Source organism: Amborella trichopoda, chromosome 4 (genome assembly GCF_054954075.1).
Source record: "Amborella trichopoda isolate Santa Cruz 75 chromosome 4, AtrichopodaSantaCruz75HAP2 v2.0, whole genome shotgun sequence".
NCBI classification, from domain to species: Eukaryota; Viridiplantae; Streptophyta; class Magnoliopsida; order Amborellales; family Amborellaceae; genus Amborella; species Amborella trichopoda.
In genome coordinates, this window is record NC_142339.1 from 49,109,248 (window position 1) to 49,121,362 (window position 12,115).

The 12,115-nt window shown below is 34.9% G+C and overlaps 1 protein-coding gene across 3 annotated transcripts; it reads left to right on the forward strand.

Moving 5' to 3' along the window:
- The first annotated feature begins 339 nt into the window (after positions 1 to 339).
- Positions 340 to 7,907, forward strand: LOC18429014 (NADH dehydrogenase [ubiquinone] flavoprotein 1, mitochondrial). Of its 3 annotated transcripts, XM_020664487.2 has the most exons (3): positions 4,466 to 4,793; positions 4,934 to 5,112; positions 6,279 to 7,907. In XM_020664487.2, the coding sequence occupies exon 3, from the start codon at positions 6,285 to 6,287 to the stop codon at positions 7,740 to 7,742; it is 1,458 nt and encodes a 485-aa protein (XP_020520146.1). In that variant the 5' UTR covers positions 4,466 to 4,793; positions 4,934 to 5,112; positions 6,279 to 6,284; the 3' UTR covers positions 7,743 to 7,907. The 3 variants fall into 3 exon arrangements, with proteins under 3 accessions (XP_020520147.1, XP_006838360.1, XP_020520146.1); XM_020664488.2 differs by lacking the exons at positions 4,466 to 4,793; positions 4,934 to 5,112 and adding an exon at positions 340 to 668; XM_006838297.4 differs by lacking the exons at positions 4,466 to 4,793; positions 4,934 to 5,112 and adding an exon at positions 340 to 601.
- The last annotated feature ends 4,208 nt before the right edge of the window (positions 7,908 to 12,115 follow it).

Sequence of the window (12,115 nt, forward strand, 5' to 3'; positions counted from 1 at the left end):
ATAGTGTAGATCGAGTAGATCTATAGACACTTAAAAATTGACTGTCTAGATAATACATTACAATCTTAGACGATCAAATTGAAGGTTTTTTTTAGCATCAAAAGAACGCAACACATTTACTTAAAGAGTTATGTTGAAGTACCTTAGCAGCATGATTAAGAGAAATTTGTAGGCCAGTACAATGAAAATTTTCAACAGGTAGTGCAGATTATGGCACGCAATGAGGTGGAAACCTTATATAAATTTTTTCCTTCGAAGAAAGTAGTGGTCCCGGAGGACCACCTTGTACCTCCAGAATTATGATATAGTGATATTTACACGTCAATGAATCAAGAGCATGAGATTACAAAATGTCCAGGTAGTCATTACTGAAAATCATGGGGAAATTTAACGGTCTCACTCAATTCCTGTGTTTGAGGTCCGGCTTTTTGGAGATCATGGCTGCCATTTACAAGGAGAATTGAGAGCCCAAGTCATTTTGCCCATTTCCATTGCTGGTGTTTCTACTTAGCCCTTCGATCCTGAAAAATCGCCATCTCTTCGGTGGACTTGCACCATTTTTAGGAGCTTCTGCTTCTCCTCCTCCTTTTCAGTTAACAGGGTATCTTTCCTTACTCATTTGCCTACTCTTGTATCATAACTCGGAAACGTGTGTTATTTCCTCTTGGGTTTGTAATCTTATAGCTTCTGTAATTTGTTCTATTTCGCAGCACTTTATTTGATTCACTTGGTTTCTTGAAATTTGTGAAATCAGGAGGATTAATTTGCTGTAGAAAGAAAAAATGGGTACTGTTTAGATTCAACATTTTGTAAGAAATTCGTTTCTTTTGTGAATATTTTGTTTTATTGATTTTGATTTTGTTTACTTTCTCATCTGGAAAGAAAATTTCGGTCTGGAATATATTCCTTCTCATTCCTTTTCCTTCGCCCCTCTGCTGTATCTTATGGGTGAAAATAAGTTACGAAATTTTGTTATTAGTGTTTACATAATTAAAATGAGAAGTGTTGATTGCTTTTCGTGGTTAATTTTAAACCCAACACAGTAATTATGAATGTAAATATTAATTGACGTATAACTCGAGGGACTGCTGAAATCTGTGATTCGTGGGGTTTGATCATCCCTGTCCTTGAAGGGGTCCTAAGCTATCGAAGGAAAAGGTATTATAGAGTGTTCCTTTTCAGTTCCTGGTAACCTTTCTAACTTCCAAGTGTAATTTCTTGGTTTTGTGTATTCTAGGGTTTGGTGCAAATAAATAAACCAAATGAATTTCAATCTAACTTCATCTACTGATCTGTTACATCTTTCCTCAAAGTCTCAGACTCTTTTTAAATATTACACTGGTATGCTTATGATCAGACGATGATTCATGAAACAATGAAATTTTTACTATATTCACTACCTTCCTAGACTTTTTATGAATCATATTTGTAATGGCCATTGTTTTGGGAGGGGGGGGGGGGGGGCAGTTTCTTTTGTTTTAATTTTTTTGATAGATAATGATTCTGTATGTTTACTCTTTTCTTTTAACATATGTTCCATCCATGGCTAAAACATCCGAGACTAATTGGAAAAGGAAATGTTGTATGTTTGAGTCACCTGAGTTTGTTCAAATTTTAAATTATTGGTTGTCAGTTCATTGTAACTTGTGTATTTATAGACATATTTCATCGGTAGTATTGAATATTTGGTCATCCAAATTTCGAGTTCATGGATGGGATGAGACTCTAGAATTTCATTTCCTTTCCTGAAATATTATTTTCCTTTCACTGCAATATTGGTAGTTGTTGTAAATGTCATGGCATAGAAACAAAATTCTCTGCCCCTTAGAGGAATAGCACTATTCATAGTCCTTTTCATTTGCATCCTGAATTTCTAATACTTAGGAACCAACTACTTTTCAATATTACTTAGCATTATTGATTGTGATTGATTTGCTCTGATGAAAGATGTATTTTTGGTGCATTTCGGGTGAGTCCATTCTCCTTGCTGAGTCCGAGTAGGAAACAAACAGCCTACGTTTTCACTGTAATCGTTTTGCTTAACAATCTGGATGGTGTGGCCAATAAGAAGCATGGGTGGGTTGTTAAATAAACAAAAAGTTGGACGATAAAAGATACATGCATTAGGAGTATCAAATACATAAAAAGAGTATTTTCTAGTTGTTGACACTAACATCCTCAAACTCAGATCAATCATCGGATCCATCCATAAGCTGCAAGAACCATGAACTAGATCATCAGTTAGTGGGAAGATGTAACACAATAGAACATATAGAAATGCTTAATATCTATCAGATGGGAACAGAGACTGGTCGTAGCTTCCATAGAGCTGCAAAAGAAATCCACCCTCAATTTCTGTCGTTGAGTTTATTGCTGTCGCATACCATGTTATCATCTACACCCTGGTAAACAAATCAAATTCACGGAGAATGATGACTCCATTCATGAAGGCCTGAACATTTTTTTATTGTTTTAAATTAATAATTAGGATTATCTTGCTCACAGATTGAACTGAAATCTCTATATTAATGAATATTACAATCCGTCTTCCACATACACATGTATGTCATGTCATTTAAAACCAGTTAAAGATCAAGCATGAGTATTAACAGAGCTTGTAAAAGTTCATCAAATGTGCAAGAGATAGTTGATGTATCTGTGCAGGCCACCATAAACCATCACGTATCTTCACCCACATAAGAATTCCCAGAGATGGATAATTGCATTCGGCATCATTGCCATCATGATTTGCATAATTTCTCTTCAATTCATATCTTGAAATCCACTACTTTTATACTGTGGTTTACAGACCACACTGGCTGTAAACCACACTAGCTTGAGCTAATTCCACTACTGTACCAAAATCAGAAAACTGTGAAAACGAGAAATTATAATACAGAAACCCAACGTTATGCAAGAGCATTTTATGAAGTAAAACTAACCACTTCGTCAGTGGTTTCATCAGTTCAATCCAACATACCTGATGTAGGTATTAACACATGATTTATCTATCTTTTTGTGTTGTATCCTACTTGCAAGGCTTATAAAATAGCCAGGGATCCATGTAGTTTCTCTGATCTAGTTCAATACTTTGTACCATATAAAATTATTACAGGAGACTGGTTTTCCCTTTACCTTTTTTGAGCTTCAGGTTAATTTATTGACTTTTTATTTCACTTTCCTCTTGGCTTATAAAGCCAAAGTTTTCCTTTTGGTATTGGGCAGTAAAACTTGCTTTCCTTGGTGCTCTGCCGGTGTGACTTGGGCATATCTCAGCTTTTGTATTGGACCAATTTCTTAGATTTTATGCCAGGATATGTGAATTTGAGATCTGTAAACTAATTTTCTACTATTTTATCGGTTAGATCTGGCTGCTCTTATTTCTGTCCCTCCCCTCTAAACCTGCAATTGTCTGATATTTGATTGATCCTTTTGGGAACATGTGATGAATTTAGCCTTGGGTTAGGGTTCAGGTGCGTCCGAGGATGCACCTATTATAGCGAGTCCACCATTCCAAAATACATTTGGATTTTGGATCCAAAACTCTACAGGTCAATCATCTCAAGCGCCAAAATCATGAATCTGGCGAAAATGAATTTTAAACCTTCAAATTGTCGATCCCGGACCCTTCTTTGACTGTTCGTTCCAGTTCTTCAAAGATAATCTCTACACTGGTTTTAGAGATCCAAATTTCTTATCTGAGGTAAAAATGGATTTGCAGTTATCTGGGATGTGTTTTGGATCCTAAAACTATCGAAAATCAGGGCAGACACATGAATCAGCGGAATCATGGAAAACTTTTCATTTAGTGTTTAGATCAGGTGGTTTATCATTTTTAGTTGTGGTCTCTCTGCTCTGATGAAAGATATGTGTTCTAATTTCCATACATCCTACTACCGTCATCCTTTTTATTAGAAGGGTATTCCTGATCCTAATTTCTCCTTTCTCATTTTTGAGGTTCAGATTGGTTTATGGACCTTTTATAATACTTTCCTTTCTGTTCATAATACCAATTTACCCTGCTCTTCTTTTGGAATCGGACAGTGAGTTTGCTTTCCTTTTGTCCTTTTCTGGCCTAGTCTATTGGGATAAGTCTGCTGAGCTAATGTTATAGACCTTGATTCATTAGAGAGGACTTTATTTGGGTTTTTTTTGGAAGTGTAAGCTGGATTGGCCATTTGTTTTTAAGTTATTTTTTTGACTTTTGGATTTGATAAAATAAGTTAGTTTTTGATGATACGTAGTTTTCGATGACAAGGATCGGTTGGAAATCGGTAGGGTACCAAGTGCGAGTCACGTCTGATGGACTAACCACATCCAGACACGCTAAGAATTTGCAGATGGCAAAGATGATGAATAAAATGAAGAACACAAAATATAATACATGGCTTCTGATATCTGATACTCCCCCGTATTGGAGGTAACTTTTGGCATTGTACCGCTATTGGGGAAGTTGTGAGATGTCAGTTGGATCATTTCATGCCGGTATGGGTTTTATTGGTGCTTTGCACACTATGTAAGTTCGTTGCGATTAGAATGTATAGATTTATGTATTTGTTTATTTATTTTTCTTTAGAGTTGATAATAAGAAACCTTTGAGATGCACTTTGGTATATCAGGAAGCTCTTTTGTATTATTTTGTATGATGTATGCTTTAATATGGTCCTGTATACATCCTGATCCTTCCCAAGAATAATGGTTTTGAAGACGTTTGGGCATCTGAATTTCAGATTTACTGGTGAGCTGGAAAGTATTGATGCCTGCTTGTTTTGAGAAAGAATTATTGATGCCTGGTATTATATCCTTCCTTTTGAATTTTGATTGTGGACATGAGCATGACTGTGGGATTTGGCCTTGTACCTTCCTTGGTAGGGCTTCAGGTTTGCAGTATTGCTACCCAAGTCTTGAATCTGTGCTTACCACCTAAATGCAGGAAGAAAAGAGTGTGAAGCATATGGTGCTTTTGTGGAGCATGCGTAGTTTGAATTCAGGTAGTGTGAGAGTAGCTGTTCTGAGTTTTGGTGTGGAATGCATGTATGGTGTTTCCAGATGAGGACCTACAATGCTGAATACATTACCCCATGGGACTACTTGTGGCTTGGATTATTTTAGGTACATTTCAGGCAATCCAATTGTTAGTTGTTTCCTTAGATCAGTGAGGGGCATATGTTTAGATACTCCAGGCGCCCATAAATGTTGACATGTATACATCAAAGGAATGAGGAATCAAAGTTTCTGGGTATGCTGTTGCCAGTAATGCTCATTATCTGGAATTCTGATTGAAGGGAATATGACTTTACCTGTTGTTGACTATAGTGGTGAGGGAACAATATTTGCATTCAAGTGAGGTTCAGAAACTTTTACGATTGGTGGGACTTTTCTATTATGCTGTTTGTTGGTACTTAAAAGATTTGCAATACAAAGAAGGGAATAAACATCGGGTGTGATGGGTTCAAGTAATCAAGGATCTTCTTTATCGAAAGAATAATCACTTGAAAGAGTGCATTGATTTTTTAGGGCTTGATATGTAAAATAGATTAAATAACATGATCATGAGTAGACAGAGTGGGGAAGCCAATTTTACATAATCTTCTTTGCCGCAATGTTTTGCCATTCATAGGATGATTATGATGCTAGGCAGTTCTTTTAAAATTATGAATGGGATGCTCTAGTATGCATGTCTATGATAAGGGCAAAAGAGGGTATCATTGTGTTTCTCTTGTTGTTTTTGTTTTTGTTTTTTGTGGGGTGGGGGGTGGAGGGGTGTATGGGGAGTGTATTAAGAGTTTATATGCAGTATTAGAGGTGAGAAGGTAAGTGGTATAAACAAATTATTCTTGTTGTTACTTTGAAGGGTTCTCTTCGTAGTTTTGGTTATTGGTACAAGTGTACAGATTTGCTTCACTTAGGCCAGAGTCTTGGTCATGAGCCCTCCCAATGTGAAAAGAATCCATTTTCAAAATTTGTGAAAGTATTGGTGAAAACTTTGAAAATATCCAGATGTTTAGAAAATCGAAAATACCTTTGGCGGACAGGAGAAGCCACTTGCAAGGTGCTCACACGTTCTTGTTGTTAGGCCAATTCCATGTTAGTGGCTCTGTAAGATTGAATATCTAGTAAAGAGGCCCTGATGAAATGATTACTGCTGTTGGTATCCTTTTAATACTAAGAACAAAGTGTTAAAAAAAGAAGCTTGATTCCATTTTAATTTGATTTGATTTTTTGATATATAGTTGACTCTATTTTAACTCATTCCGCCATTTGTTCACCATCGATAGGGACCCATGAGGAACCTTCTCTCTTTTCCTAGATCATCACTCACTCAGCACTACAGCAAGGGATTGGTGCCATTCAACAGGTCTTTCAGCACACAAGCCCCAACTACATCAAGTACTCCCCAGCCTCCATCCCCTCCACCACCCCCTGAGAAAACCCACTTCGGTGGCCTCAAGGATGAGGACCGCATCTTTACCAACCTCTATGGTATAAATGATCCATTCCTCAAAGGGGCCATGAAAAGGGGTGACTGGTACCAAACCAAAGACCTCATCCTCAAAGGCTCTGATTGGATCGTCAATGAAATGAAAAAGTCGGGCCTTCGAGGACGTGGGGGTGCCGGCTTCCCATCGGGTCTCAAATGGTCTTTTATGCCAAAGGTCTCTGATGGCCGCCCCTCTTACTTAGTTGTGAACGCCGATGAAAGTGAGCCAGGAACTTGCAAAGACCGAGAAATCATGCGGCATGACCCTCATAAACTCCTAGAGGGTTGCTTGATTGCTGGCGTTGGCATGCGAGCTAGTGCAGCCTATATCTATATTCGCGGTGAGTATGTGAATGAGCGGCTCAACCTCCTCAAGGCCCGAAAAGAAGCCTACGAGGTCGGTTTGCTCGGCAAGAATGCCTGTGGCTCGGGCTATGACTTTGATGTGCATATTCACTTTGGCGCTGGTGCTTACATTTGTGGTGAAGAGACGGCACTATTGGAGAGCCTTGAGGGCAAGCAAGGGAAGCCGAGGCTTAAGCCCCCTTTCCCTGCAAATGCAGGGCTTTATGGGTGCCCCACCACCGTAACAAATGTTGAGACAGTCGCTGTGTCGCCGACCATATTGCGCAGGGGCCCCGAGTGGTTTGCGAGCTTTGGTCGAAAGAACAACTCGGGCACAAAGCTCTTTTGCATTTCGGGCCATGTGAACAAGCCTTGCACTGTTGAGGAGGAGATGAGCATACCCCTCAAGGAGCTTATCGAAAGGCATTGTAAAGGTGTTCGAGGAGGGTGGGACAACCTATTGGCTATAATCCCTGGTGGCTCATCGGTCCCCCTCTTGCCAAAGGACATATGTGATGATCTTTTGATGGATTTTGATGCTCTCAAAGCTGTACAATCAGGGTTGGGTACAGCTGCTGTCATTGTGATGGACAAGTCAACTGATGTTGTTGATGCAATTGCAAGGCTGTCGTACTTTTACAAGCACGAGAGTTGTGGGCAATGCACACCTTGTAGGGAGGGAACAGGGTGGCTTTGGATGATAATGGAGAGGTTGAAGGTTGGGAATGCTAAGCTGGAGGAGATTGATATGCTTCAAGAGGTAACAAAGCAGATCGAAGGGCACACTATTTGTGCTTTGGGGGATGCAGCGGCCTGGCCTGTGCAGGGTTTGATAAGGCATTTCAGGCCCGAGCTTGAAAGGAGGATTAAGGATAGGGCACAGAGAGAGTTATTGGAATCAGCTGCCGCTGCCTGAGAAGGAATGATGGGTTTTCCTGTTTTTTGTTGATTAAATTTCTGTGTGAACTGGCCACGGGCTCCTGTGAAATAAGAGGAGAGGAACTTGGGAGAAGAACATTTGTATTAATTAAATATTATTATTTTATTGAACATATGGAAGAGTATGGATTTGTTCCGGTAACGTGACATTATTGTTTTGTCGGTTCAGATTGAATCTGGGCCAATTTGACAGTCACGATCTCATTTTGTATTTGAATTTTAATGTTTTTTTTACGAATCCAAATAATTTAAAATTTTAGGTCTGTATTCTTCATAAATAGGAGAATCTAATGAAAATATCAAAAAGATAATTTACAAGAAATAAATTGATCAAAATACCTCTGAAATGTTTTGGGGGTATTTTGGTCAATTTATTTTTTACGAATTATTTTTAAAATATTTTTATTAGGTGCGTCTTGATGAGAAGAATGAACGTTTAAAATTTACAGTTATTTGGATTTGTAAAAAAATAAATAAAATTCAAATATGAAATGAGGTCGTAATTGTCAGATCGACTCAGATTCAATCTGAGCCGTTGGATTCATATGTTCATAGGAGCTAATGGGCTAATTTCAACATTTGCTTTTATATATATATATATATATATATATATATATATATATATATAATGATAATGATTTCATGCAACGGTTGTATAGTAGTATAATGCAACCATCTTCAAAAACCATGTTAAAGATGTTTGTGTGACACGAATTTCTAAATGTACACTCTTTTCGTTCTGAAGAACAATCTCAAAAAAGAAAATTTTGAAAAAATGCTCTAGAAATTTTTCATTCTAGCCCAATTAATATAAATCGTCCATTTTATTGAGATGGTTAGAAATAGGTCCTAGAAGGATTTTTTTATTCTCAAAATTTTTATATAACGTTATCATCAATAGATTAATAATGCTAAAAAAAAAAAAAAGTGATTTTGAATTTTTTAAGGCCTAGATCTTGAAATTCACCAAATGGATGGTCGAGATTCATTGTTGGATGGGTACTAATTTTGACCATATCTAGGGTGCAAATTGAATATTTTTTTTTGTGGGATTGATTATGAGGATGAAGAGAATGTGTGTGCAAAATTTGGGGTAATACAAATGCCAAAAATATGGTTTTCTAAATGTGTGGTTGCATTGTACTACTATGCAACCATTATATATATATATATATATATATATATATATATATATATATATATATATATATATATATATATATATATATATATATATATATATATATATATATATATATATATATATATATATATAGAAAAGGTTTATTTAAGGTTGCAACTTTAAAATGTAGAATCACAAATGCACCTCAAAAATCTATCGGAAACGTTGTTTTAATTTTTAAAAAAACTCTCTAATCGATCACCTCGACATTGAGATGTATGAATATGAAAAGAAAAAAAAAATTTGAGTCTCGGAAATAGTGCATCTTGCAACACATTATCTAGACCATCCATTTTCAAGATTTTTATATATTTATAGATTTACTTAATTTTAACTATCGTTGGAATTTAAAATTTTCTAATTAGATATGAAAATAGATTTTAAGATAATACTAAGAATTTTTTACAACAAAATTATACATTATGATAAAATTTTAAGGTGCGCCTTAATTGGATTGTTTAGGTTGAAACCTTATCGAAACCGCACCCATATATATATATATATATATATATATATATATATATATATATATATATATATATATATAGCCGAGGCTTTAAACAATCAAATTAGAGCCTATGTCAAAAATTTCATTAGAAGAGGTTGTTTTGATGCCCAAATATCCTCAAACTCATCATCTCGATATTAAGATGCATGGACATGAGAAAAAAATGAATTTCAAGGTTTAAAAATAGTGTATTTTGTAATGCATTTTGAACCGTCAATTTTAAAGTTTTCATAGATCTATAGGTCTACACTATTTTTGAAGCTTTAACTTTATAAATAAAGATGAAAATATATTTTGAGGCTATCACAATCATTTTCAGTATTGAAACCACATTTCTCGATGCTATTTGAATGTAGGGTCTAGTTTGATTGTTTAGAGCCTACGTTCTATACAAACCGAACTCATATATATATAACATGGTTTTTGAAGATTGTTGCATTATATTACTATACAAGTAATGCATGAAATCAATGCCCTATACACATAAAGAGACTATTAAAAAAAAAATCGAACTAGAAGATACAATCCAATCCATTCAATTTGACATCTAACGGCTAAGTCTGATTGTGACGTAACTGATATCCTATTATACATTATGAGACCATTTACTTTTGTTATAAAGAGGTCACAAATACCCTTAGCCATCATATTTTAAATTGGATAGCTTGAGGTGTATAATGAAATTCGAGAAATTTTTCTTTGAATTTTATATCGCTCTTTAACTAGTCATGTGCATATTGCTATCAAAATCTTTTCTTAGATTGTATGTATTTTCTTTTAAGGGTGTAGTTTGTAGGGAGCTTAGGATCTAAACAATCAAATTAGAGCCTACCTTTAAATAGTGTCCAAAAATGTATTTTCAATACTGAAAATCTTTTTGATAGCCTTAAAATATATTTTCATCTTTATTTATAAAGTTTAAAGCTTAAAAAATTACGTAAATTGAGAAATCTATGAAAAATTCAAAATCTTGAAAATTGACGGTCCCAAAATGCGTTACAAAATACATGAATTACAAAACTTGAAAACCATTTGTTTCTCATGTCCATGCATCTTGATGTTGAGAAGATCAATTTGAGGATATTTAAGCATTAAAACAACTTCTTTAAGCAAAATTTTTGAGGTGGGCTTGAATTTGATTGTTTAGAGTGTCAGCTCTATATAAACTTTTCCCTTCTTCTAAATAAATGTCTGGTGGCTTTTCTCTTGTTTTTTTTCCTTGTCTCTTGAGGTAAGCCTTAGTAGTAGACGTATCAATTTGAGTGAGGAAAGTAAATGGTTCAAATCCTTGAAGTTTGAACTATAAAACAAAACAAGCTACCCTAAGAAATACAAGACCAAGTTTAACTAGGAAAACAATATATATATATATATATATATATATATATATATATATATATATATATATATATATATATATATATATATATATAATGATTTCATGAAACTGTTGTATGGTAATATGATGCAACAACTTTAAAAAACCATTTTATGGCCATTTGTTTGATCCAAAATTTGAAATATACACTCTTTTCATTCTAATGAACAATCACAAAAAAAAGAACAAATTGAAAACACAACCTAGAAAATATTTTTTTAATCCAATTAACATAGGCCCTTTATTTTGGTGAGATGTTTAGATCTAGGCATTAGAAGGATTTTTTCATTCCAATTTTTTTAGATAACTTTATTATCATTATATGAATAATGTTAAAAAATAAAAAAATGATTTTGAGTTTATAAAGACTAATATCTTGAAATTCACAAAACGAATGGTCTAGATTCGTTTTTGGAGGGGACTCATTTTAATCATATCTAGGGTTCAAATTGAACTTGTTTTTTTTTTGGGGATTGATTATTGAGATGAAGAGAGTGTGTGTGTAAAATTTGGAGTCATACAAATACCAAAAAACATGATTTTCTAAAAGTGTCGTTGCATTATACTATGAAACAACCATTGCATTAGATCATTGCTTTATATGTATATATAAAAGGTTGAAATCCTTACAATATCACTGAAAGAGTCAAAAGATCGTAAATTACAATTGAAGGTTTGAATTTGAATTTCTATTTTAATCAGGTATGTTTCCAGAATTGTTTTGAAAAGTTTCCAAAAAAAACTCTTGCTCAATTTTCATAAAACATAACAATCAGGGGTGCTTCGGTATTTAACCCCCCAAAGTGGCTGTAACCAAATGACAAAAGTAGCCCTTTTTGTTGAGAGGTATTTACATCATTTCACATAGGCAATGCACCGGGTGCCAAATGAAAAAATTACTATATTTTTGGCACTCATAACATTAAAAAATTGGGGGCAACTTCATTATTTTGTGAGAAAAAGGCTGCTCAGGCTAACTTACCATTTTACCCCAAGTTGTTTCATTTTGGAAACACATATCAAGGTTCCTTTCCTTAAAGAGTACATACTCCATGGTCTAGAACTTTGAGGAGCAATTTGGTCTTTTTACTCGATCCAATTGCCCGAGCGAAATGACCATCGCAACCCTGGTAAAAAAAATACACGGAACATGTATTTTTAAAGAAAGAAACTCTGTTTTATGTTTCTGAAAAAATAGTAAGTTTTCCTCGAGCGACCTTTTTCCTCAAGAAATAATGAAGCTACCCCCAATTTTCTCTGATAATATGTTCCACATTCCTA

Bases quoted from the DNA above. Each gene is read 5' to 3' on its own strand.
- LOC18429014 (XM_020664488.2), top strand. From the start codon at position 6,285: ATGAGGAACCTTCTCTCTTTTCCTAGATCATCACTCACTCAGCACTAC.